General features: G+C 41.1%; 1 protein-coding gene across 2 annotated transcripts in view; it reads right to left on the bottom strand.

Annotated features, from left to right (window-relative positions):
• Map3k15 (mitogen-activated protein kinase kinase kinase 15) overlaps positions 1-26140 on the bottom strand; it is a 119401-nt gene that overhangs the window by 7180 nt on the left and 86081 nt on the right. For both annotated transcript variants that reach the window (XM_046425818.2, XM_046425819.2), the window contains 9 exons: positions 21337-21424; positions 19640-19773; positions 16438-16565; positions 14395-14525; positions 14082-14187; positions 6338-6495; positions 1961-2144; positions 1017-1182; positions 248-422 (listed from right to left, as the gene is read on the bottom strand). In XM_046425818.2, coding sequence (XP_046281774.1) covers positions 248-422; positions 1017-1182; positions 1961-2144; positions 6338-6495; positions 14082-14187; positions 14395-14525; positions 16438-16565; positions 19640-19773; positions 21337-21424 — 1270 coding nt within the window. The remainder of the gene's footprint in view (positions 1-247; positions 423-1016; positions 1183-1960; positions 2145-6337; positions 6496-14081; positions 14188-14394; positions 14526-16437; positions 16566-19639; positions 19774-21336; positions 21425-26140) is intronic.

Genomic DNA, 26140 nt, shown 5'->3' with positions numbered 1-26140 from the left:
GTAGCACCACCCCGCAAATGCCTAGAAGCACTGCAGTGATCTGCAAATTCACATTTTAGCGGAGTTTTTTCTTTGTATATTCTTTCGTTTTGTTGGGGAAGGGAAGGATGTTAGGAAATACTTATGGTGCTCACTCTAACTATGTAAATGTTCCAGGCTACAGAGAGGAGTGGTTCCTGTTCAAACCTGTCCTGGGACTTGGACCCAGGTGGGGTGGGATTAGATTAGCAGATGCCATTCCCAGTACCTGGGTCACACACTCCTGCAAGTTAGAAACCACCTGATTCTGCTCTTCCCAAAGGATTTTGTACAAGATGGCACGGCGCTCACTGTCCTTGCGCAGCAGAAAGAGGCCCTGGTCCCTGTCGTCTGGGGACAAAGGTGCGTTCCGGTCTTCTGAGGCTGAGCTCTCGTCTGGAACGCTGCAGACGAAACACATGTGACAATCCTGTGTTTGTCCCAGAACACTATCACCAGGAAGTGTACCACCATATGCTGTGGGGGTGGGGCTAAGAGGAATACACTGCAGTCCCCTGGCTCAAGAAGAGGAAGCTGCAGGGAACAAGGCTGAAGGGGGAGGGAGGCCATGTCCCCCCCTCCCCTTTGCTTCCCCCATAGTAGCCAAGTTTGGGGGAAGAAGGGGGAAAAGAAGTGGGGTTGAGTGGGGGAAAAGCAGAGGAAGGGAGAGGAAAGAGGGGGAGTAGAAGGGAAGGCAAGTTGAGAGAGGGAAGGGGGAGAGAATAAGGGGGTATGTGGGAGGGGGAAACAGGGAAAAATGAGGGGAAGAAGAGACAGGAGAGGGAAGTGCAGAGGAGGAAGGAAATAAGACAGTGGAACAGAGAGGGCAGGAGTAAGCAAAGCGCTCTCCTGGCTTGTCCCCAGACATTCTGCTGCCCTGCAGGAAAGCAAAAGCCCTTCCCAGCCCTCTGGTTATGACCCAGCAAGTATTGCATCACTGAGGAACACCAGCACCCCTCACGGGACCACAACAGGGGGACAAGGGAAACGGGCAGTACCTGAGAAAGTGACTGAGCTGGTGCTTGGGCACCTGTGTCCTCTCAAAGAATGTGTCAGGCTGGGCATCAGAGTCTGGGGAGATGGAGCCATGCTCGCTGCTGCTACTGCCCAGAGGTTCCCCTGGTGATGGCAGGGCCAGGGCACTGGTGACAATGCGGGTTCCTTCTGTGGGGGACAGCCAGACAGGGAATGGAGAGGCTCAGAGAAGGACCAGGTGGAGGTTGAGCTTCTGGCAGCCTCTCAGACCCAGGTGCCCACCTGAGGGCTTGCTAAGCCTGCACAGCTCTGACTTAGGTGGTGTGAACAGTCACCTGAGACCATGGTGAGAAATGTAGGTCTGAGATGGGCCTCATCATAAACAGGTGGTCTAGGGTCACATTCTATGGAGCAAGTTTAGAGTCATTCTGCCATGCCTTCTGATTCCATCCACCCCAGAGGGAAGATGGCAAATCGCTTCCTTTTCACAGGCTGCTCTTTGTCACTGCTAGTTACAGGCTACTATTCTAGAAGGTGTCACTGGGCTTTGGTAGCCTGTGGGAAAGCTACCACAGGCAAGCATCCCTAACACACCCTTTAATCAAGGCCAGGATGGCAGGCCAGGCTCCAAAGATGAAACATCAGGCTCTACACTTAGGGGAGACACAAACCCCAGACAGGTACCTCTCATCTCCCACCTCCACACATTCCCAAAAGAAAGACTTCAAGGAAGTTGGTGGAGTGGACCTCAGAGTCACCCTCCAGGCTCCCTGTTCCTGTCAGGAGATGGAGGGATGTTTGCTAGATGGACTTTGACAACCTTCAAACCTACAGCACCATCCCTGCCACTCTTCACATAAATAGGCACAACATGGAAGCTCAATGCTATGGAGAGCTAGCACTCTTTGTAAGCAGCAGAGAAGCCCCAGGCCCAGGGCATCTCCCCAGCTGTCCAGGTAGGCCTCACCTGAGGGCTTGAAAGCAATTCGGTTCTTCTTGCCCTTGTTCACCTGCCTTAAGAAACCCTCTCTGAGTAGATCAGTGGCAGTGGCCCGTTTTTGAGGGTCAGGCTCAAAACAGAATAAGATGAAGGTTCTGGCTTCAGTTGAAAGAGCTTCTGGAATCTCAGGGTGGATCTTAAACATTCCCACCTGCATTTAGGGGAGAGGTAACCAATGTGTCAGTGAAGCCTCAGGTGATTTAGGGGAATGAATTTTCAACAGAAAGCTCCTACACCTCCATCCTATGAGGGGCTGGGAATGCCCCAAAGATGCTCAGTTCTGTCCATGCCCCTTTGCAATGCTATGTTCCTGCTCCTCCTATCCACAGGTGGTCTCTATTTCCCTATCCCTGGAGTCTCAGCTGGCCTTTTGAAGGCTATGATATGGCTCAGTGGTAGAGTGCTTGCCTAGCATGGGTGAGGCCCTGGATTTGATCCCCAGCACTGAAAAAATAAAAACAAACAAAAATCAGCTGGCCTTTTGTGACTTTGCTTTCACCAAGAGACTGAGGTGAAAGTTCTATGTGAGGGTTTCATAGCTTAGGCCTTAAGATGTCTTGTAGTCCCTGCCCTGGTCCTCTTGGAGCCCTGAGACCACCACACAGGGAAGGAGTCCAGGATGGACAACTGTGTGGACAGAAGGGTCCAACCCTCACTGCCACACCCTCAGTCACATGCAAAAGAACCTCTCAGAGGATCCTGCCCCAGCCAACTGCCACCTGGATACAACCACAGGTGTGAGCCCAGGCAAGGCCTGCAGAAGAGCCAGCCAACAGTCCACTCACAGAACTGTGAGGAATAACAAGTCACATAGTTATTAGTTACATAGCACAAGAGACTTGAGAGGGAACTGGGCCAAAGCCTGGGGCAGGAGAGCCACATTCTGAGATAATTCAAAGGCTTCTGCTATCTGTTCCCAAGAGACACCCCCCACACCTCTCAGTCCCTATGCATCCACAGCCCAGGTCCCCATCCTCCAGCTCTAAGCCTAAGCATACAAAACCTGAGGCTGCTAACCTCACAGACAAGTTGTCTAATCATCCACAGCCAAGCCAGGGCCTCCTCCCTAGGGATACAGCAGTTGAGGGAGGTGAACTGCTCCTTCATTTCATAGTTCTTGCTAGAATGGCTGTTTCAGGGCCCACTTTTGGATAGTCAACTGCTATCCTGCCAAAGGTTCCCTGTTTCTGTGACCCATAGGGAAACCAGAGTCAGTTCTCAGCTGTCACATCTCACTATGACATGGAAATGTTTCCGACAAACCTTGAATAACCTCTTCTTGCATAATTGTTCCCATCAGGAGTGGCTCTCTAGTTTTCTTAGGCATTGTCATCTTAAAGTTTACAGCCTTCCCTGTGTCTTTTCCAAGCCCACTCAATCCAGTGGAGGAAGCTGTTCTGTCTTCCCGATCCAAGCTCATGGCCAGCTCCTCAGCAGCCCTGAGGGCTGGCTTGGCCTCCTTTCCTGCACGGCATGTGGGAGCAAAGACCTGGGTGCTGCAGAGCCTTCTGACTTCACCTCCCAAAGGCCCTTGATGAGGTGGACATGTCCCATTCCCAGGACACTGCTACTCGTGGACAGTACACCCTACCACCTTGCAAATACATCACTTATTAGAGTGCTCTGCTATGACTTAAAAGCTCCCTTAAGGGTCCACCAGGGCTATTGTAACAAAGTATCACAAACTGGGGGGCTTAAACACCAGAAATGTATTGTCTTCTAGTTCTGGAATCTGGGAGGCTGAGACCAAGGTCTCCCCCTGAGGCCAGTCTCTCTCTGAAGATGCATCACCCCAACCCCCTGCTTTCACACAGTCTTCTCTCTGTGCATGTCTGTCTTGGAGTCCAAATATCCATCCCTTTTTAATAAGGACACCTGTCATTGCTGCTTTGGGGTCCACTCTGATACCATTTTAATGTAATTTTTTTCTGTGAAAACCCTACTTCCAAATAAGGTCATGTTCTGAGTTTCTGGGGATAAGGACTTCCATATATCATTTTGGGTGACACAATTAAACCCATAACACTCCCCTTGGGGGAAGAATAATTCCCTTTGTTTCAGACACTGCCCAGAAGTTTTTAAAATTTTTGTTGAAGGATTCTACTATCCAAGAAATGAATAACACAGTGGACATTATTTGCTCAATACTAACTTTTTTGTTGGCAACATAAAGTGACTTCATGTGTGACCCAAACAAATCAACATTTTGCAAAGAATTTGTACAGATAATGAGCTAACCAAAAACAGGCGGCAGGAAGAAGATCCTGGGAGTTGTTCATGCCCTGTGGATGAATTGAGAAAGTCACAGCCTTCGGCTGGGTTTCTGGAGTTTTACAGAAAGTCAACAGATCAGAAAACAGACATGGCTCTCCAGTGGGCACCATGTTTTTCCAAGCACCAGCTGCTATTTATTCTAAGGCCTGTGATGGAAGCTGCAGGTGAGATCTTTAACCTCACTGGGGGCCATGAATGGTCACTGATATGCTCAAGAAGGTTGCTGCTATCTTCTAGTCCTTGTGTTTAGGGTTCTGTTAGCACTGCAGGGACCAGAAAACTTTGGTGGACTTGAGGTGTTGGCCTTGAAGCTACCTGGGCAGCTGATATAATGGAAGGAAGCTCTGAGAATCTTCTGCTGGGGCCCAGTCAAGCTGAGGAGAGTAGCCAAGGTACCCAGAGCACAGAGTGCTCAGAGCCAGTTGAAGGTGCTGTGCTCACCTCAGAGGACATAATCCCACACTCATATTTTTGAGGTCTTTCTGCCCAAGGGGCTGAGCCAGAGGGTCCAGCAATGATGCAGGCCATGACGGAGGTTGCCAAATGTGGCAGAAAAGCTACTAAAAGGCCTCTGGACATGTACTATGAAGCTATGTCAATGTACCTGTAGCTTCATTATCTACAAACAACAGCCATTTAACTTTTTGAGACCCCCACCCTTTTGGGATGAATAAAAATCTTCCATAGGGGCTGGGGCTGTAGCTCAGTGTCAGAGCACTTACCTAGCATATGTGAGGCACTGGGCTTGATCCCTAGCACCACATAAAAATAAACAAACAAAATAAAAACATTCTGTCCACTCACAACTAGAAAAAATTTTTAAAAACTATCTTCCATGGAAGGTCACTGTTGATAAGGGGCTGTTTTCAAAGATACTCAAGAGTCAGAAACTGCAGACCTGACCTTGGGCACACAGGGTTGTCCTGGCATCAGCTTCCTGTGGGGTCATAAGCAAGTATATCCCCTTTCAAGGTCCCACTTGCCCAGCAGTAAAACCACCACCTATATGTTAGCCTCTACACACACAGTGTCCTTCCATTAGCCATAGAAGGTTGTTAGAATGATAAAGGATACATTATCTGTACCTACAGTTCTGCCTCTCCAAAATCCATTCCTTCAAAGACGCATACCCCATCATGGCCTTTGAGCCTTACCCAGAGAAAGGGCAAATGCAAATGAAAAATCAGAGGCTTAATTATCCTCATCCAACATAAAGGAAGAGGGTTCTTCTCTTCTCTTAAAGCATTTACTTTAGGGAACTTAAAAATTTTTGTTCTTTCTCTCGAGATGTTTTTGTTGTTGTTATTGCTATTGTTTCTAGGGATTGAACCCAGGGGCACTTAACCACTGAGCCACATCCCCAGCCCTTTTTAATATCTTATTTAGAGACAGGGTCTCACTGAGTTGCTCAGAGCTTCACTAAGTTGCTGAGGCTGGCTCTGAACTTGTGATCCTCCTGCCTCAGCCTCCCGAGCTGCTGGGACTACAGGCACGTGCCACTGCACCTGGTGCATGTAAATCTTTTTAACAGCTAGATAAGCCTCTTACCAGAAACATCTTTCCCAAGACTTGGGAGCCATTGCTTTGAAATGAAATCATTGAGGAAGACAGTGCCTCTATCTCCCAGTTTCTGTAGGAGGGAAGGGGCCCAACTTTGGTGGTGCCTCACTCCAAAACTACCTCCTGTCTTAAGATAAAACAGGTTTATTTTTTTTTTCTCTGCAAAAAGCCAATTTCCTAACATAAAAGGTCACCTCAATTACCAGGTGACTCTAAGAGGAGCCTTGTGTTGTCAAGTCCTCTCACTTGAGGTCTAGTTATTTATCTTGAGAATGTGGTTATAACGAATTTTATCTACTTAGCAATATAAAGGGGTGATATTTCCTTCAGTCTTTGAAATCTTAGCAGATTATCTGTGATGTGCCTTGCATTCTAGTTTAATACTTATTAAATAATAAAACTGTTTTCCTTCTCTCCTTTGTGTATATAAGTTTTCAAGATTGAGAAGAAATCTTGTTTTAAATTGTTTCCCTAACATCTAAACCACCCAAATGACCAAATGTGTCTTACTTTGAACATTGCTGCCTGTGGTTCACCAAGCTCATGGAATGGAGGCTTGCTGGTGGCCATCTCAATGATGGTGCAGCCCAGAGACCAGATATCAGCTGGGGCACCATACCCACGAGGTCCTTGATCAATAATCTCAGGTGCCATATACTGCAGAGTACCTACATAGAAAATAAATGCAAAGATCAGAGCACTATATTGCTTATAAATGAACTGGACCATTAGTAAAAACAAGTCTGGGGGCTTAATTGTCTCATTAATAGTGGAAGGAGCCTTGTTCCTTGCATAAATAATATGGCTGCATCACTTTTTGACCCGAAACATGCAACATAGCTTCTTTCAATACTAGGCATATTGAGACAGGATTGCCTAGTCCCTCAAAGGATAAAGGGTCCCAATTCAATTAGCATGTTTTAGCACATGCCAAACACAGGGAAACTGGAATGGGAGAAATAGCCTGATCACAAAAAGCTTCCCAGGGGAGGAGACATATATAACGGTGGTGGTAGCAGTGCTGTAACAGAGGTGTACACAGAGGGCTGGAAGAATGTGGATGAAAAAGTGCTTGATTCTGTCTGGTCTGAATCAGGGAAATCTATGACTGTGTCAATTTCTTTCGGTCTCTGAGAGGCAAATGCCAAAATAAGATTAGACATATAAGAGATTTACTGGGGAGAAGGTCTATGAAGGATAAAGGGGAGGGCAGGATTGGCAGGGAGAATGCCATACTACAAAGCAGGCCTGAGCCCTGGGGGAAATGGAGGGAGGAAGAATTAGGTAGAAGAGTCTCAGCACTGAGGGCTTCAGCCAAGTCACCAAGGAGAACTTGGCCATAATTTGCCCATTGGCAGAGTCTCATATTGGTTCTAGAACCTTAACCAGGTTCAGACATTGTCAAGGAGCAGCCTGGGTAAAGTGTCACCTTGCCAAGAATGTGATCCAAAGGGGCATCAGCTGGCACTGCCAATGAAGTAGGTTCCTGCTACTGTGGTTGAAGAGGTGGTCAAAGGGATAGGAGGGTGTTCAGGTATAGGGAAGAACTTGAGCAAGAACATGGGTATAAAGTATAGAGTCCAGGGAACAACAAGTGATATTTCACTGGGGGCAGGGTGTAGAAAGGATTAAGGAGAGCAGCAAGGGCACAGTCTAAATGGCAAGTTGTATGTTCTGAAGACTGGCTTTGGGGGCTGGGGTTGTGGCTCAGAGGTAGAGTGCTCACCTAGCATGCATGAGGTATTGGGTTCGATCCTCAGCACCACATAAAAATAAAATATTGTGTCCACCTATAACTAAAAAATAAATATTAAAAAAAAAGACTGGCTTTGGACTTTCTCCTGTGGTTCATGAGCTACCAGAGGTTACCCCAGGGAAGACACTGATTGGATATGGTAGCAGGAAGACGAAGGGATTACTGAATAGAAAGATGGGGAGTAGGGAGTTCAATCAAGGGCTCTGGGAGTAAAATCTTTGGTTTTCCTTGAAATTAAGCAAGAGGAAAGGGAAAATGTGGCTGGGACATTAGCAGATGTTATAGGCTGGCAAAGAGGTTTAGAAGAAAACATCAAATTCAGAGATGACCTTAGCCAAGGTGTTACAGGAACACTAATGTCCAGAGAAATGAAAGGTCCCATCTCAAGATCATTCAACCAAAACAGGTTTCCTGAGTTTTACTCAATAAAAAAGGGCTCATTTTCAGTTAAAAAAAAATAAAAAGTTTGAATCAAATGTATGATATGTCAAGATCATTGTAATGTTTTGAGCAACTAATTAAAAAAATTTTTAAAAAGTTTGAATAAGCTACTGCTATGTCCTTCTCTTAAAGATCCAATGTCTTACCAGCATTTTTCCTTCCCCTGAACATTTTAAAGACTCTAGAACAGCTGTGACCAAAATAATTTTCTTTAATGATGGGGATGCTCTATTCTATGCCATCCAATATGGTAGCCATTAGCCACATATTGGCTGTGGATACGTGGCTAGTGAGGCTGAAGAAATTAATTTTAAATTGTTTTAACTTTATTTGATTTCATTTCAATTGATCTAAAGTTAAATATAAAATTAGACTATATTAGTGAGCACAACTCATCAGTGCCACACAAATGATGGCTTTGGTCTCCAGAACTAATAAACTGGTGGGGAAGTGTTCAGTCAGTTGCAGAGTTGAGCAAGATGGAGGTGCATCACTCTTGATGCACTATTAGGAAACCCCAGAGCCACAGGAAAGGAACTTCCGGTGATACAATATCCCCTGCAGGCGGTTGCTGCTGTGAATAACAAAGGGAGAGGTGTTGGCAGGGAATGTGCCTTCTAATGAATCCAAAATTCATTAATTAAAAAATGATTTGACACTGTGTTGTTTCTTAAGCTATCATCTCCCAGCTCTGCTCTGTGCTGCTGGGTCTGGAACTCGAAAAAAAAAAAAAAACCCAAAACCAAAACCAAAACCAAACCAAACCAAACCAAAAAAAAACATTTCTGCTTTGCCTGAGGTTCCCTGTTAGGCTTTGCAATTAGGCAGTGCTAAAGAGATTCCAGAAGGATGGAAAGGGGACTTTCCTTGTTCTTCCTTGTTCCTGAAAGGAAGCTTACTCTGGACCCTCAGGTGACTCCAGTCCCTACCTTCTTGTCACTCTATACTCCCAGAACCATCTTCATCTTGCCCTTCCAAGGGACTTGCTCCAGCCCAGTGACACTCCCCTCAAAGTTCTAATCCTACCCTCCTATTTGCACCCCCAAGCAAAGATGGCATTGTGGGGCATCTGAATCATGCACAAATCCTGGGAAACTGGCCTGCCTTACATCTATAGGGGCCTCATATCCTTCCTAAACTCCATTTCCTCCAACGGGTGCCCCACCTCACTGTCACTGGCTCAGCACCTACACCAGGGTGGTGGTGCTGAATGCAGAAAAAGGTGTCCAGAAGACCCACAAACACTAACCCAGCCCCCTTGGAACATAAAATTTGTTAGCAGCTCCTGGACAATTGCCCAAACAGGATTTTCAAATTATCAGCAGGGAAAATACATGGCATAAGGAGATAACTTTTTTAAAAAAATGTTATTGTGTTTTTTATACTTTTATTTATTTTTATGTGTTGCTGAGGATCTAACCCAGTGGCTCATACATGCTAAGCAAGCACTCTACCTCTGAGCTACAACTGCAGCCCAAGGTGATGCTTTTTGACAAAGGCACCAAGACATGATACAGATACCAGGACAAGGGGAGAGACTGGGGCCACAAGGTACACATTTTCTAAGGGCACCTCAGATCTCTGGGTACACAAGTCTTGGGCCCATTGCTCAGAGGCATCCCATCCAGACCAAGGGGTTCAGAGTGTTTAGAGAGGGGAGATACAATAGCAGGGTGTTGAAGGCAGCCTCTTTGGAGAGAGAGCTCTCATTTCATCAATGCATCAATGGATTAATGCACTAATGGATTCATAGCTGAGTAGGAGCTGGTGGAAACTGTAGGATGTGGGACCTAATTGGAGGAAGTATATCCTTGGGGATGTGCCTTTGGGGACAATATCTTGTCCTTAACACCTTCCTCCCACTCTCTACTTCCCAGGCACCATAAGGGGAACATCTTTGCTCTCTGGCATGACATTCTGCCTAACAGTGGGCCCAGAAATAATGGAGCCAGATGACCATGGACTGAGACCTCTGAAACCATGAGTCAAAATAAAGTCTTTCTCCTTTTAAGTTGTTTTTCTCAGGTATTTTGTCATAGCAACAAAGAGCTGACTAGCACAGTCTTTCAGATACTGTTAGAGCCTGATGTTTCAAACTTTAATATTAAAGAAGGTGCAACCTCCCATGGTGGTGGGGGCTTCCCTAGTTGCCCAACCCAAGGGATGGTCCCTGGAGGGGACCACTTCTTCCCAACCCAAGGTCTTCAAACTACTCAGAGCTCAACACATGCACATCCCCTAGAGGTAAGGTGCACAGAGGACTGTTTCTCAAGGGATCAAAAGTCACTTATAGCAGCAGAGACAGAGGATTGTAAAGTCTGAGGATATTGTCATTACCTCTCAACAATGGCTTGAAGAGCAAAACCCCTTAACTCTTAAAAAGTGAGGCCCGTTGTAGAAATGCTGGTTTAGGGGTTTTGTTCGTTTGTTTGTTTGTTTCCCCCAGAGGAATCTAGCTTAAAGGCAGTCTTCCAAGACCTGAATTCCTCCATGGAAAGTTGAAAAGGGGTGGGTAGAATGTGAGGGGCAAGAGTTGGGGAGGGGGAGGGGTTAGTCAGCCAAAAGCAGGCCCCTGCCCATGATGTGGAGGGTCACATTCAAGGGGATCCATCAAGAGCAATTTACAGGAACCATCACCCAGTTCCATAGCACACAAACTCAGCTTATAGCAGTACTAGTCAAGTGACAATATGTCAAGCCCCTTTCCTTGCCTTTCTGTAGCTATTAAGTGAAAAAAGAGGTGATAGAGGAGAAGCAACATTGAGTCACCTGAGCAGAGATCACTGCCTACTGCTGTAGCTGGGAGGGAGAGGAGAGAGGAGTTGGCCCTGGGAATGAGGACCAGACCATTGATGAGTATATGAGCCCACATTCTTTTCATCACTCAATTCAACCTGTTTGCTCTTTAAAGTGTCATTTGGACTCTGTCTTCTGAGGGTGGCTGGAAAAGTCATGGGAAAGGCCCACTGCTCTGGGCAGGATATTACGGGGAAGTGTCAAAAAAAATACAATGGCTTTTATCATGACAACTTTTGAGTCACACAGGTTCAACACACTAGACACATATAGGAACTCAATTCTCTCAAAGGCTCTTTCCAGCTCTAATAGCCTGCAACTTCTATATGCAAATAGGTTTTTATTTTTAAATTAACAAATACTTCCAAGTTTACTTGCTGTAAGCCAGATAGTGATCAAAGTACTTTATCAATATTAACCCATTTAATTCTTTAAAAACCCTATAAGGTAAGTAATGTGAGCATTTCCATTTTACTTATGAAAAACCTAAGGCACACACAGGGTGGGTAACATGTCCAAGGTCTTCCAGCTAGCAAGTGGTTGAGCCAGGACTTGAACCTGCTCATCCTTGAACCAAGGACATTTATAGCCATAGACTAGAGTTCCTGTTCTGAGTTCTGTCCCTAGGTATCTACTCAAGAGGAATGAAAACATACATTCACACAAAAGCTTGCATGTGAATGATCATAGCAGCACTATTTGTGACAGTCAAAAGTAGAAACCACCCAAATGATCATTAACTGGCAAATGTGGTTCATTCACACCATGGAATACTATTCAGCTTGAGAGGAATGAAGGGCTGATACATGCTAGAGCATGCATGAACCTTGAAAACATCACACTGAGTAAAAGCAGCTAGATGCTGCAAATCACATATTTTATCATTCCACATGTATGAAATAACCCAGAACGTGCAAATCAGCAAACAGAGTTGATCAGTGATGGCCTGGAGCTGCAGTGGGAACCGGGATTAATGCAAAGGGGCACAAGGATCTTCTGGGGGTGGTAGACATGTTCAAAACCTGCATTGTAGCCAGGCACAGTGGTGTACACCCGTAATCCGAGTGACTCAGGAGGCTGAGGCAGGAGGATTACAAGTTTGAGGCCAGCCTCAGAAATTTAGCAAGACCCTGTCTCAAAATAAAAAAATAAAAAGGGCTAGGGGTATAGGTCAGTGGTAGAGTGTCCCTGGGTTCAAACCCCAGCACTAAAAATAAACAAACAAAAAATATATTGTGATAATGGCTACATGATGTAGTAAGTTTACCAGAAACCACTGAATTGTGCATTTTAAATGGGTGCTTATATGATATGCAAGTTGTACCTCAATAAAACTGTTAAAACTACCAGAACAAGAACAAGAGGGCTGCATTGTAGCTCAGTGATAGAGCACTTGCCTAGCATGCCTGAGGACCTGGGTTGGATCCCCAGTATAGGGGGGAGCCTGTTCTAAGTCCATTTACACCTGTGATGAGAGCCCTTGAGAGGAACACAGGAGGGGAGGGATCCAGGCCAAGAAGTTGCCTGAAGCCCTTGGTTCTCCTGCCAAGACTCAGGAGACCTCTGAGTACTATCAGGAAAAAGCTCCATCAGATCCATCCAACCTAGAGTTCTGTACCAACTAACTCAGATTTCTTTACAGAACTGCTCTGTTTTGCAAAGAGTAATTACATGCAAGGGAATTTCCTAACCAAAATGAGACCCCTTCTTTATTATCCCCCAAACACCCATGCATTATTTTGCAATGCAAAATTCATGCCTCCTCAAACCAATTACTTGGGAAACGTGATATGTGATAATGAATTATACATGTGTTTTCTTTGAGATTTTTTTTCTCCTTAGGGATGCTAATTATGAGATAAATTGTTGGGGGGTTTTATGTTTTTGAAATTACTCCTTGTCATATCAGAGCCCCTCTTGCTATGTATTGCTAAGCTAATTGGTGGCTTCCAAAGAGGAGGATATAAGTCATTTTCAATTAGGGTAGTAAAGTGCTAAGAGAGAAAAAAGGGCCAGTCCTACATACATATTCATACACATATGATATATATAGCATATGTATATTTGTACCAGAAACAAAAAATGAAGATTCAACATGCACTTTCTATGGGAGATTCTGATGAAGCCCTGGTGCCATATTTTCCCATTTTGAAACTCACACACTTCCCCTTGTGTTACAACTTAAAAGTCATTTTTGAGGCATTAAAATTCCCTTTTGATGGAGAATGTGTCTCCACTGTGGGTGTCCAGCAACTAACATACAACAAGTCTCTTGTTGAAGAAAAGTCCTTCAAAGCTGAGACTTTATTCAAAATAAGGCTCAAGCTGTCCATTCTACAGCTTTGGTGACTACAGAGATAGAGAACAGCCCTGACCCTTTAAATTTTTTTTTTTTTTTTGTAATTGTAGATGGACAGCATGCCTTTATTTTGTTTATTTTTATGTGATGCTAAGGCTCGAACCCAGTGCGTCACCCATGCTAGGCAAGCGTTCTGCCACTGAGCTACAGCCCCACCCCCAGCCATGTCCCTTTTATAGCTTATTTCACAGCTATGAGATGTGAGAGCTGTTTCATACACTATCAAAAGCAAGACCTTTGTGATCTTTATGTTCCTCCTTAGGGGACCATAAATATTTACTTATTCAAAATCAGTACTTCTTTCCAAGGATCAAGGTTTGGGCTAATGTTTTTAAGCAGGAATTTCAAAAAGACACAGGTCACTTGTGAGTGGCATTCTACCTATTGGTCTGGTAATGTACAACTAACTGGTGATTTTATATCACCCTTTGAATCCAATCCCTCCAAACAATCAAATTGTTCCATCACTGACACATGGGAAAGAAAACTCAGTTCCTCAAACCCACATAAAATGCCATATTCCCCTAGAAAAATTAGCCTCCCTTTGAAATATAATTATATTGAAACGCAAGGTGTCAGAATTCAACGATAAGGTAACAGGCTATTTTTTTTATGATAGACCAAGAAAAGAAAGGTCCTAATAAGTTGACTAAGGGATATTGTTACTCAGAATTCCCCTACCCAACGTCTGAGAGGAAAAAAGTTAAGTGGGGCTATCTTGTTACCACAAATAGATGGCTAAATGCATCACTATTACAAAGTCAAAATAATTTGAAGTTGGGGACAATACATCATGCATCTGCGCTGAGAAGGTACCCAGTAAGTAGCCTTCCAATGACTATAGCTTGTGAAGAAAGTTTAACACTAAAATGGACACCATAGCCCTACTCTGTTATGCTTACCAGTAAAGGTTTCTGTGCATGGGTTCACTCCTGCGAGACGTTTAGAGGTTCCAAAATCAGAGATTTTCACCACTCCACTGTAGGTGTTTACCAGAACATTATCACCCTTCAGGAGAAGAATAGTACAAAATGCTTAAAGAGAGATTTAAACAAACTGACATTTAATGGTTCAAGACCTTGAAAAATGGTCTCAAAAAAAAAAAAGCCCTCCCAACCCTCCCATGAGCAAGTCACTCAGCACATGCTGCACTGACAATTATCATGACTAGATATGAGCAAAATGACACTTTGTTGGTTTAGAAAAGCCTGTTACCTTTATGTCTCTGTGCACTATCTGGTTTTCATGGAGATACTTAAGGCCTTCCAGGATCTGTTTGGTATAAAACTTGATAGTGGGCTCCTTCATTGGCCCCCATTTGGATCGCAAAAGAGCAGAGAGGCTTCCTAGAAATGGATTCAGCAAAACATTCATAAGGATGACAAAGATTCAGTTGTAAGGAGTTTAGGGAAATGAAGTGAAGTGACATCTCTAACCTGACATAAGCACTTCATACCTATACCATTGTATATTGCTAAATGCAATGAGTCTTGCCTCTCTACAGTCACAGCCAGAGAACACACTGAAAGCAAATCAGCCTATTGGCCAGACTGAAGTAGAGGACAAAGAAGAATCCCTGTGATCCTTGAAATTCAATTGGGCCAACTTTGGGGTTAGCTCTGTTCAGCTATATGAAGTCAGGAGAAGAGTGAATTATGGCTCCTTGAACTAAAGAGGCATGACCCAATGTCATAAATGACTTGGATCCCATGACATTTGTTTGCTGGACAATCGTTCTGTTTGAGTCAAAGCCAGATTTACACCTCTTGCTGTAATCAAAAGTGGGCAGGTCTAGAATGAGTGGTCTTTGGAGGTGACAAGGACTAGGATTAGAGAAGGCTAGGCCTCTTTGTCCTCATTGTGAAAAGGCCCCAATGGTAGGTCACCCACACCAATGGTAGAGGGGTGGGACCATCCTGATTAACAAGCCTTCCCCATTATTGTATTGAACACTCAACACTTAGGCCAGAAGAAACCAACCCCCACCCCCAGACTCTCTGACCACATGTCCCAGAGAAGGTGGCTTGCCTGCTGGTAAGAACAGGCTCCTGGGTATCAGCCGGTCTCAACTGTGCCACTCATACAGGGCTATGCAACCTTACTATACTTCGGTCCCCCATCTATAAAAGGGAATAAATTTTTTTTTTTCAAGACTGAATTTCCCTGTGTTGCCAAGGCTGGCTTTGAACTTGTGATCCACTTGTCTCAGTCTCCTGAGTAGCTGGGATTACAGACATGTGCCACTGTGTCTGGCTTCCATCTCTAATTCTGTTGTTACCCTTCATCGCAAAACCTGGAACAGTAACAAATGTGAACAGCAATGGACACGTTTTTCTATTAGGCTATGAGTTACCTGAGGAAAAAGACACTGTACTATATCCTTAACATAACCCTCAAAATTGAGCCCATTGCCTAGATCTTAATGTATAAAATTAGACTCTTAATAATAATAGACTCTTGATTTCTGTTAGAATGAATAAAGGAACAAATACAAGTTTCTAACCAGTTTTTACATTTGTATTCAGATAATAATTAATATTTAAAACTTTCATAAATTTTATAATTATTTCAGTGAGTTTGCTACCAGGCTCTGTTCTAGAGCTATATATGCATCATCTCATTTAACCCACCCAACAACCCACTAAGAGAGTTATTATTATTCCAATAATTATTACTACAATTATTACAGTAATATTATATTCTAATTTTACAATTTATTTATTTTTACCAAATAACTGAGGGCACAAAGTAGTAAAATAATTTGCCCAAGGCCACACAGCTTATAGATTGTTGGACCGATTTAAACTAGATAGTTGAATCCAGATCCAAGGAACTCTTTCTCCTATATTCTATTGCCTACATTTGGGGACTTTGTGGACAAAGCACTGATGTTTGATTTTGTTATTGATGTTATTTTGTAATGTCACTTTTAAAACCTGTGTTCTCTTTTCTCCAAACCACCTTTAAACTCCCTAGACTATTAAGGCCTAGAGGCAGGAGACTGCTCTCTTCATCTCTTTGTCTCCAATGCTGGCACTCAGTAGATATTCAATGAGTATTTGTGAGTTGAATAAACAAACCAGAAATAGTCTGTTTATATGACATTTGGAAAGTCTGTATCCAACTCTTCTGAGAAACCAATGTTTTCCAACCTCTACAATGTCTGTCATTTTTTAAAATGGCAGGACAATTAATGATGTCCATATTGTATTTTCAAGAGTTATTTTCAGAATTTGCCAGAATACAGCAACTACTCACCTCCAGGCACCTGTTCCATAAATATCTTGATGTAGCCATCCTCTGAAACCGAGCCCAGGTACTGGACAATATTGCGGTGCTTGAGGTATTTATGCAGGGCTATCTCCTCATGCAGAGGCTGAGAGTACCTATCATGAAAAATTTAAAAAGCCAGCATCACCTGCCAAATCCTGGGGGCTCTAGACCCTTGTGGCACCTCATCAGCATCCACCCTACTGCTGGCCATCCCTTCCTTATGGAAATTTTCTCTTCCCTTCCTATAAGACTACTCAGCTTCTCATCTGTAAAATATAGGATACAGGCTAAGCATCCTTAGTCCAAAAATCCAAAATGCTTCAAAATCTGAAACTTTTTAAGTGCCAACATAATACCACAAGCAGGAAATTCCAAACATGACCTTGTGTGATGGGTCACAATCAAAACACAGGACCACTATAGTAATGTATCAAATTACCTTTAGGCTATATGATATAAGGTGTGCACAAAATGTAAATGAATTTTGTGTTTAGACTTAGGTCACATCCCCAACAGGCCTCATGGTGTATATGCAAATATTTCAAACTCTGACAAAAATCCCAAATCTGAAACACTTCTGGCCCTAAGTTTTCCAGACAAGGAATATTTAACCTATAATAATACCAGCCATGTAGAGCTGCTGGGGACTAAGTGTGATAAGTTTCTCAGGCACCTAGTAGAGTATCTGGTGTGTGGTAAGCACTCAGTGATTTCTACTGTTACTATCACTATTGGTAGGGCCTGAACTCTCAGAAATCCCTTTCTCTGTCTGCTGTGCAGGGTGGTGCTCTGAAAGATTTTGTCCTCAGCTGCCTTCTAGTCTTATTTTACACACTCATCCCAGACCACAACAGTAGCCACCTAATGATCGACCCAGCCCTAGGGTCTGGCCTTTTTAGCTCATCCCTCATTCTTGGGATTTGCTTAAAATGCACACTTTACCATATCACTCCCCTCCATAAATTCCAGAGACTATATTCTTTCACATGGCACACAAGGACCTTCAAAATCATGCCAGATGACACCATTTTAAAGTTTTTGTCTCAAAAGTTCTCCACTGCCCCACATCCTGCATTCAAGCCATATCAGAAATTTGTTATTCTCTGAAAAGATTTTGTGTATTAACATCTTTGTTTCTTCCTCAGGTAGGCCTTCTTTTCTGCCAAACTCCTACTCATCCCTCAAAGACCAGCTTAAAGATGATTTATTTTCTCAAAATTGCCACAACTAACCCAGGAAAATTCACTTCTCATCTATGTCCTGAATACACTCTGTGTACCCTTCTATTATGGCACTTGTCACTTTGACTCAATCCCCACTAAACTGGTAGCACCCTGGTATCAGGATAGTATCATAGTTACCTTTCAGTCTCCAGCACAAGCCCAGAAGCTGGCACACAGAAGGTATCTGATCATCATAAGTTCAGCCATAAATTCAGGGAGTTAGACAAAATGATCTCTAAGGCTCCTTCTAGCTCTAAAAATCCAGGAACTGTTATACACACAAAAAACTAGAAAAAGCTGGGCACGGGTGTATGCCTGTAATCCCAGAGGCTTGGGAGGTGGAGGCAGGAGGATTGAGAGTTCAAAGACAGCCTCAGCAAAAATGGAGGTGCTAAGCAACTTAGTGAGACCCTGTCTCTAAATAAAATACAAAATAGGGCTGGGGATGTGGTTCAGTGGTTGAGTGCCCCTGAGTTCAATCCCTGGTACCAAAAAAAAAAAAAAAATACCAAACAAAACAAAACCTAGAACTGCTAGTGCTACCACAGAAGGAGGCAGTCCATACCAGGAATTCCCCAAATCTATAAGAATGCAACGACTTATTCATCATGAGAATAAGGGACACAATACTGGATGAGGAACTCAGGGGACCTGGATCCTAGCCTTTTCTGTACATAGTCTTGGGGAATTCATTTAGTCTTCTTCAACCTGGGTTTTCAGACTGGTATAAAACGAAGAATTTGAACTAATTCATTTCAGACCTTATAATTCACATAATTATCACATGCTGTCCCACTGAAAACCAACAATTGAATGGATAAATGAATGAAGGGTCTTACAGTGGGTAGAAAATCATGTTTAACCCATCCCCAATCAATAGTGATCACCCAGATAGAGAAATTTTGGCACATATCCATCAAGACCCAGTGCTGGGGGCAATGCTACAACGGTGGGCTGACATGGGATAATTATCTCCTATGCTGTGGCCATGGTTGAATATGTAGCTTCTCTACAGAAACATTTGACAGTAAACACTGCTATGCTTTTGTTTAAGATTAGGATTAGGTAAATTCAAAAAGAAGTGAACATTTAATAAGACTAAGAAATGTCGAGAAAATAAATTAGCAGTATCGACAGTAGAAAAATAGCCTGAAATTCGTGGGTCAGATTAAAGGGGAGAATGTTTAAAAAAAAAAGTCTATATCACAAAAATCTGATCTTTCAACTACATTTAGTTTTCTGTAATGTCATATCAAAACAAATCATAGCTGATTTCAATTATGACAACATAAGTTTAAAACCACTCTTGTCAGGGCTGAGGTTGTTATTCAGTGGTCAAGCATTTGCCTAGCATGCTCGAGTTCCTGAGTTTCATTCCTAGCATCGAAAAGAGGAAAAAAAAAAAAAAAGACCTCAGTCACACTTTTGTCACATTCTTTTTATCTGCAAATGATTATATAAAAATGTTAAGCTTAGAGCTGGGCATGGTGGTGCATGCCTGTATTCCCAGCAACTCAGGAGGTGAGGTAAGAGGGTGGCAAATTCAGGCCAGCCTCAGTAACTTAGTGAGACCCTGTTTCAAAATAAAATTTTATAAAAGGGATTGGGGGTGTATCTGAGTATTAAGAGCATTTGCGTAACATTCATGAAGGCCTGGGTCCAATCCCCAGTACCCACCCCTCAAAATGCCAAAACTTTAGATGGAGTTGATGCATGCAAATGCAACTTTCTTTTAAGACATGACTCTCTATAATCCACAAATGTCTAAATGAAATTAGTCCATTTCTCAATCTATTTAGATTACACAGAGAACAAAAGCAAATTATTTTTATTACAAGAAAATTACAAGTTTTGTGACCACATAATGCTTTTGTTCTTAAATCTTCTGTACTATGCACGGTGGGCCTGGGATTTGGGGTGTTGAGATGGCAAGTACAGATTGTGGAAGGTCAGCGCCAACTTGCCTGCTGTCTTTCTCTGGGATTTCTTTGATGGCTATTCGCACTTGATTGCTCAGGTCTCGGCCAGCATACACAATCCCGTAGGTTCCTTTCCCCAAAACAACTCTCTCCCCATTTGCATCGTAGTCATACTCATACTACAGAAGGAAAACAACAGGACACACAATTTGTAGTGGAGAAGCCCCTCAGAAGCCCAAAACTTGTCCATCAGTTTTTAAAAAATTTATAAACATTATTTGATTGCTAAGCAAGTATAGAAGTTATATACTTTTTGTTCAATAACAACTCTCAGATATTCAGTTATTTATAGCATGACCTTAGGAATCAGAATCTAAGAAAATTAAAAATATGGCTCACATATAACTTACGTGGCTCACTTTTTGGAGTTTTCCAACGATTTTAATGCTACAACGAAAACCTGCTTCTAATCATGTTAAGTACCCCAAATAGGTTCCCTATCTGCAAGTCAGAAAACAAATCTCTTTCAATAGCCCAGGAAAGAACTGACAGTCAATAAAGTTAAAATTGTCTTAATACAGAGTGCATATGCTGGGGTCCCTGCCCCTTTCAGTCATACGGATCTAGGACATACTGCAAAACCTCAATTTCCAATTAGCATTGGTATTTTGTTCTCCCAATCTTATCATCAAAAGCTGTTGCACACAGCTGCATTTGAGTTGATCCTTCTCAATTATTAAAACAAAGGTGACTACAGGCTGAGCAGGATTTAAAGCACATAGGAAGCAATGGCCATTTCTGTTGTTTTGCATGCTCCACTATGTCTACTTACAGAAGTACAGCTTATATACAGATTAGAGTGTGAGTGAGTGCGAGAGTGAGCGTGTGTGTGTGTCCCTTCTCGTCTACCTCTAGGGATGCTCACGCGGACTAACATTATTAAAGTGTCTATATCATTGTCTGATATAACTAGAAATCAGCCTGCTCCATAAAAGATTTATAACTCACACCTTTCTCTACCCCCCACATCTGTTGCCTTCAAAGCATATCACTCAGTTCATTTCTATTACAAACTTACATTCTAAGCTAATAACTCTAGTACCTGATTCAATTATTAAAACTAATTCCTTTGATATTTTCTGAAGGAAATCTCAAGGAATTCATTTCAGTCTAACTTAAAAGTATAAGAAAATCTCATTAAATTGTAATTACTGGGAGAATCAGAATTAATGGCAAATCTGAATAACTGTGTAAGATTTAAACATATGTAAAGTGGTGTAGTAATTGTGGACTACAACTATGCTGTCTGAAAGAGCTTATGATGATTTTATTTTCTTAAAAATGAAAAATTGTTATATTTAACTTACTGTATGCAAGTAATTTTAGACATAAATGCAAAAGTCTGCTTCCAGTGGCCTTTTTCTCCTGGAATCTCATAAATATTATTAACTTACTTAGAAAAAAACCTTTTTATAGATTGTGCATAAAAGGAAATTTTGGTTTATTTCATAACCAAATTTTCTTAAGCATTCTGACTGAGAGGATCCCAATGTAATGAGATTTTTCTACAGAGACACATTAAACAATCTCTTAGAATCATGGATAATGATGGCTGGCTGGTTCAGAAGTATTTTTAAATACACTCAATAAAGGATTTTTACATTAAAAATTGTGACTTTTTTTTTAAGCATCAAAGACATAGTAAAGAACTTTTCCCAAGTTCTAGGCTTTCTGTGACTCACCTCTAAGGTGTCTCCATCAGCCTCTCCTTCCAGCTCTACTGTACTGCCTGATGCATTGGTTAGCATCTCTTTCACCAAAAAGCAAAACCTAGAACAGCAAATGTCACAAAGATGCTGCCAGTTAGGACTGCTATTGTTTAACTTAGTCTCATTATATTAAGCTGTACTTAAATATAAAACAAACTTATATAATAAGTCGTGGAACAATCAATCTACTCCTTGATTTGACATGGTACTCTATAGGGTTATCCCATGTGATTCTTGAATGCTCTCTATACAGTACCTCTACCAACTGGTTGGTCAACTGATGCTTGAGCATCAGAGTAGCCATTATCTAGCAACAGAGAACCCATTATCTCCCAAAGGCAGCTCAATCTGAGAACTCAATAAGAAATGTTCCCCTTTTATTGACCTGAAGACTACTTTTATGTGGGTACCCTCCACAGATTAGAGTTAACCCCCTTTAGGTATATGTACCACATATCTTTAGCCACTTATCAGTGTATGGACACTTGGGTTATTTCCATTTCTTGGTTATTATGAATAGTGCAGATGTTTCTGACATATTGATGTCAGTTGAGGGTAGAATGATAATTACCAGAGGATAGGGAGAGCAGCAGGGAGGGAGGGATAGGGAAAGCTAATTATGGGTACTAAGTTACAGTTAGATAGGAGAAAGAAGTTCTAGTGTTCTACTGTACAGTAGGATGTCTATAGATAATAATGAAGCCCTTTATTTTCTTTAAAGCTAGAAGAAAGGATTTAGAATGTTTTTACCATAAATAAATGATAATTGTTTGAGGATATATATTCATTTACTCTGATTTGAACATTATAAAATGCATACATTATCAAAACATCACATGGTAGCCCACAAATAAATATATTTTTTATGTATCAGTTAAAAATAAAATTAGAAATACATTTAAAAAGAGTTCTTTTCTATATTACTTCTTTTCTTATCCCTATAAGACTTTCCTTCTTATTCTCTTATGGTTTCCCCTATGACTCATTTGGGAGTTTCTCCACTAACTGGACATTCTTTAAATATGTCCCTGTATTACTCTTTAAAATTTGGTTCTACAATCAGTATTGCAGAGGTGACTTAATCAGTGCTAAGGACAGCAAAATCAACTCCTTCCAAATTGTAGACAGGCCAATTCTCAGTAAGATATAAGATCTTGAACAAGGGAAGAAAATACCATATCATTCATTGACAAAAAGATTAAGCCTAAGATCAACTATTACCCATGTCTTTCTCACAAATGCTGTAGAACCATATCAGCCACTTAGACTTGTGTAATTGTTTATTTGCATAAAAGTGATCTTGATCCAGTAGAATATTTTTATTCAGAATTCTTTCATAAGATGTTAAGGAGGGGCTGGGATTGTGGCTCAGTGGTACAGCACTTGCCTAGCAAGTGTGAGGTCCTGGGTTCGATCCTCAGCACTACATAAAAATAAATAAATAAAATAAAGATATTTTTTAAAAAAGATGGTAAGGAGGAACAGTACATGCTTCAGGAGAATTTCTGCAAGACCATAAAACATTCATTTTTATAACTAATCCATGCCACCTTTTCTTCTAATATTTGAATACGGGGGAACCCAAAGTCAGGCTTCTTAGGAGACACATGCTATGTACTCACCATAGTAACTAAAATTCTCAGAATTATATTTATTGTTAATTGTTGTTAAGCAACTTTCATACCTTACTTTGGGGAGTATAAATTCACGAGACCATTTTGGAAAACGAATTAATCAAATCTAAATATAAAGCTAACATAAACCAAGTAATCCACTCCTAGGTATATGCCCAACAGAATTTAATGTATATTTTCACCAAAAGGCATGTGTAAGAATATTCATTCAAGTTTTATTCATAAGGGCCACAACTAGAAATAATCCAAATGTTCATCAATAGGAGAACAAATAAATGGTTGTACATTCACATAATGGAACACCATGAGAAATAAAAAGAATGAACAGATACATACATCATGGCTGAATCTCATGGCTATTATCTTAAGGGAAAGAAGGGAGAAATAAAAAGAGTATGAATAATTTTATTTATTTGAAGGTCATGAATGGGCAAAACTAACTGATGATAGAAATAAAAAATACTTATCATGGAAGGGGGTTTAATGGCTAGAAAGGGGCACAAGGCACCTTTTGGGGCACTGATATGGGAGATGGATACATGGGTGTAGATATATGTAAAAATTTATCTAACTGTATACTTAAGTGCACTTTATACACTTTACTTACTGCATATTATACCCCAATTAAAAATTATTAAAATGACAAACCAGGGAAAGGAAGAAGGAACGGAAAGGAGAAATACTGGGGAATGATACTGACCAAATTATATTGTTACATCATGTGCATATATGAATATGTAACAAGGAATCCACCCTTATATGTAATTATACTGAACCAACAAAAATATGGAAAAATGTAAGTAAATGGGAATAAAGGAGAAAAAATAATCCAAAATCAATCAATCAAGATGTGTGATCTAAAAAAAAAAAGTAAAACAAAAAAGGCACTGAGTACTGAATGACAGTTATAAAGGTAAAGTTTCTAATAAAAGGATAACAAAACAATCTTAAGAAATAAGAATAAAGTTGAAGGACTCATTTGTCCTGATTTTACAGCTTCCTGCAAAAATACCCTAATCAAAAAAGTGTGGTACTTGCCAAAGGAATGATACATAGATTAGTGGAATAGAATTAAACATTTACAGCCAACTGATTTTCTAAGAGTGCCAAAACCACTTAATGGAGGACAAATAGTATGCTCAACCAATAGTACTTGGAGAATCACATATCCACATGCAAAAGAATGAAGCTGGGTCCCCTACCTCACACTATATTAAAATGGATTATCTCTAAATGTAACAGCTAAAACTATAAAACTCTTGGAAGAAAATACAAAAATCATAGAACACCTTGTGTTAGGCAAAGCCTTCCTAAATATGAACTAAAAGTACAACTGACAAAAGAAAAAATGATAAAATGAACTTCAAAATTAAAAACTTTTGTGCTGCAAGTTTTTCAACAAGACAATCCACAGAACGGAATCAAGTATTTGCAAACCACATCTAAAAAGGGACTTGTATGGATTGTATATAAAAAAAACTCTTAAAATTCAATAATTTAGAGACAAATACCCAATTAAAAATAGACAAAATTTGGAGAAACACAGCAAACATCACTTTTACTTGTTGACCCGAATTAATATCACCAGAAATGACACAAAGATATTGTGTATCCCCTGATATGAGGCACTGGGAAAGATACAGCATTACTTTTGTGGTATTCCTGCCCCAAATACATAACATGAATATACTGATAAGCAAACAGCAAACAAATTCAAATCAAAGGACTGCAAACATATTACCTGCACTCTTTGAAAGTATTAAGAAAGACAAAGACTAATGATAATCTCTTTCAGATGAAAGGTGGGTATACAGACACAGCAAGTAAATGTTATATGATTGTGGATTAGACTGTGGGCCAGGAAAAGTCTTATTTTACCATAAAAGGTTTTAGGGAGACAATAAATAAAACTTGAAAATGGCTTCTAGATTATAGTACCATATCGATCTTATACAGTATGATTAGGTAACTACTATAATTACATAAGTAAACATTCCTTTTTTTTTTTTTTTAGGAAATATGCTGAAGTATTTAGAGGTAATGCAGCATTATGTCTACAACTTGCTCCTGACCAGTTCAGTAAAAACCACCATATGCATATAGAGAAAATGTAAAATAAATGTAGTAAAGGGTTACACTGGGGAATTCTGGGCAAAACATACATATAAGTAAAAGACGTGAACTTTGCCAGACTCAGTGGCACACACCTGTAATCCCAGCAACTTGGGAGTCTGAGGTAGGAGGATTGCAAGTTCAAGGCCAGCTTCATCAACTTTGTGAGACCCTAAGCAACTTAGCGAGACCCTGTCTCAAAATAAAAAATAAAAAGGGCCAGGGATGTAGCTCAGTGGTAAACTGCCCCTGGTTTCAACTAAAAAAAGAAAAACAGTGAGCTTTAAAAATTGGGCAAATGATTTGAATAGCTATTTCTTCAAAGAAGATATGTAAATGGTCCAAAAGCACAAGAAAATATCCTCATATCACTAGTCATTAGAGAAATGCAAATTAAAACCACAATGAGATTCTATGTCACACCCACCAGAATGGCTATAATCAAAAGCACAGACAATAACAAGCATTGGCAAGGATGTGGAGGAATTGGAACCATCATACACTACTGATGAGAATGTAAACAGGGAAACAGTCTGGCAGTTCCTCAAAAGGTTAAACACAAAATTCCCATAAGATCCAACATTTTGATATGTCCACACAAAAACTTGAACATAAATGTTCATAGAAGCAAAATTCATAATAGCCCCAAAGTGGAAGCAAACCAAATGCCTATCAACTGATGAACAGATAAATAAAACGTGGCATATTCATACAATGAAATATTATTCAGACACAAACAACAAAGTAATGATATATGCTACAATATCAATGAACCTTGGAAACACTATGCTAAATGGAAGAAGTCAGTCACCAAAGACCATACATTATATGACTCAATGTATATGAAATGTCCAAAACAGGCAAATTCACAGAGTTAGAAAGAAACGTTGCATAGGGCTAGGGTTATGTGGGTGAGGTTGGGGAGAAAATGGGGAGTGATTGCTAATGCATACTGGGCTTCTTTGGGGGGTGATGAAAAATTCTAAAATTACATTGTGATGGTGGTTGTCAAATTATAAATATACTAAAAA

Source organism: Marmota monax, unplaced genomic scaffold, assembly GCF_021218885.2.
Source record: "Marmota monax isolate L192 unplaced genomic scaffold, Marmota_monax_Labrador192_F-V1.1 WCK01_AAM20220418_F8-fsc00203, whole genome shotgun sequence".
Taxonomy (NCBI): Eukaryota; Metazoa; Chordata; class Mammalia; order Rodentia; family Sciuridae; genus Marmota; species Marmota monax.
This window is presented reverse-complemented; position numbering and strand designations above follow the sequence as displayed.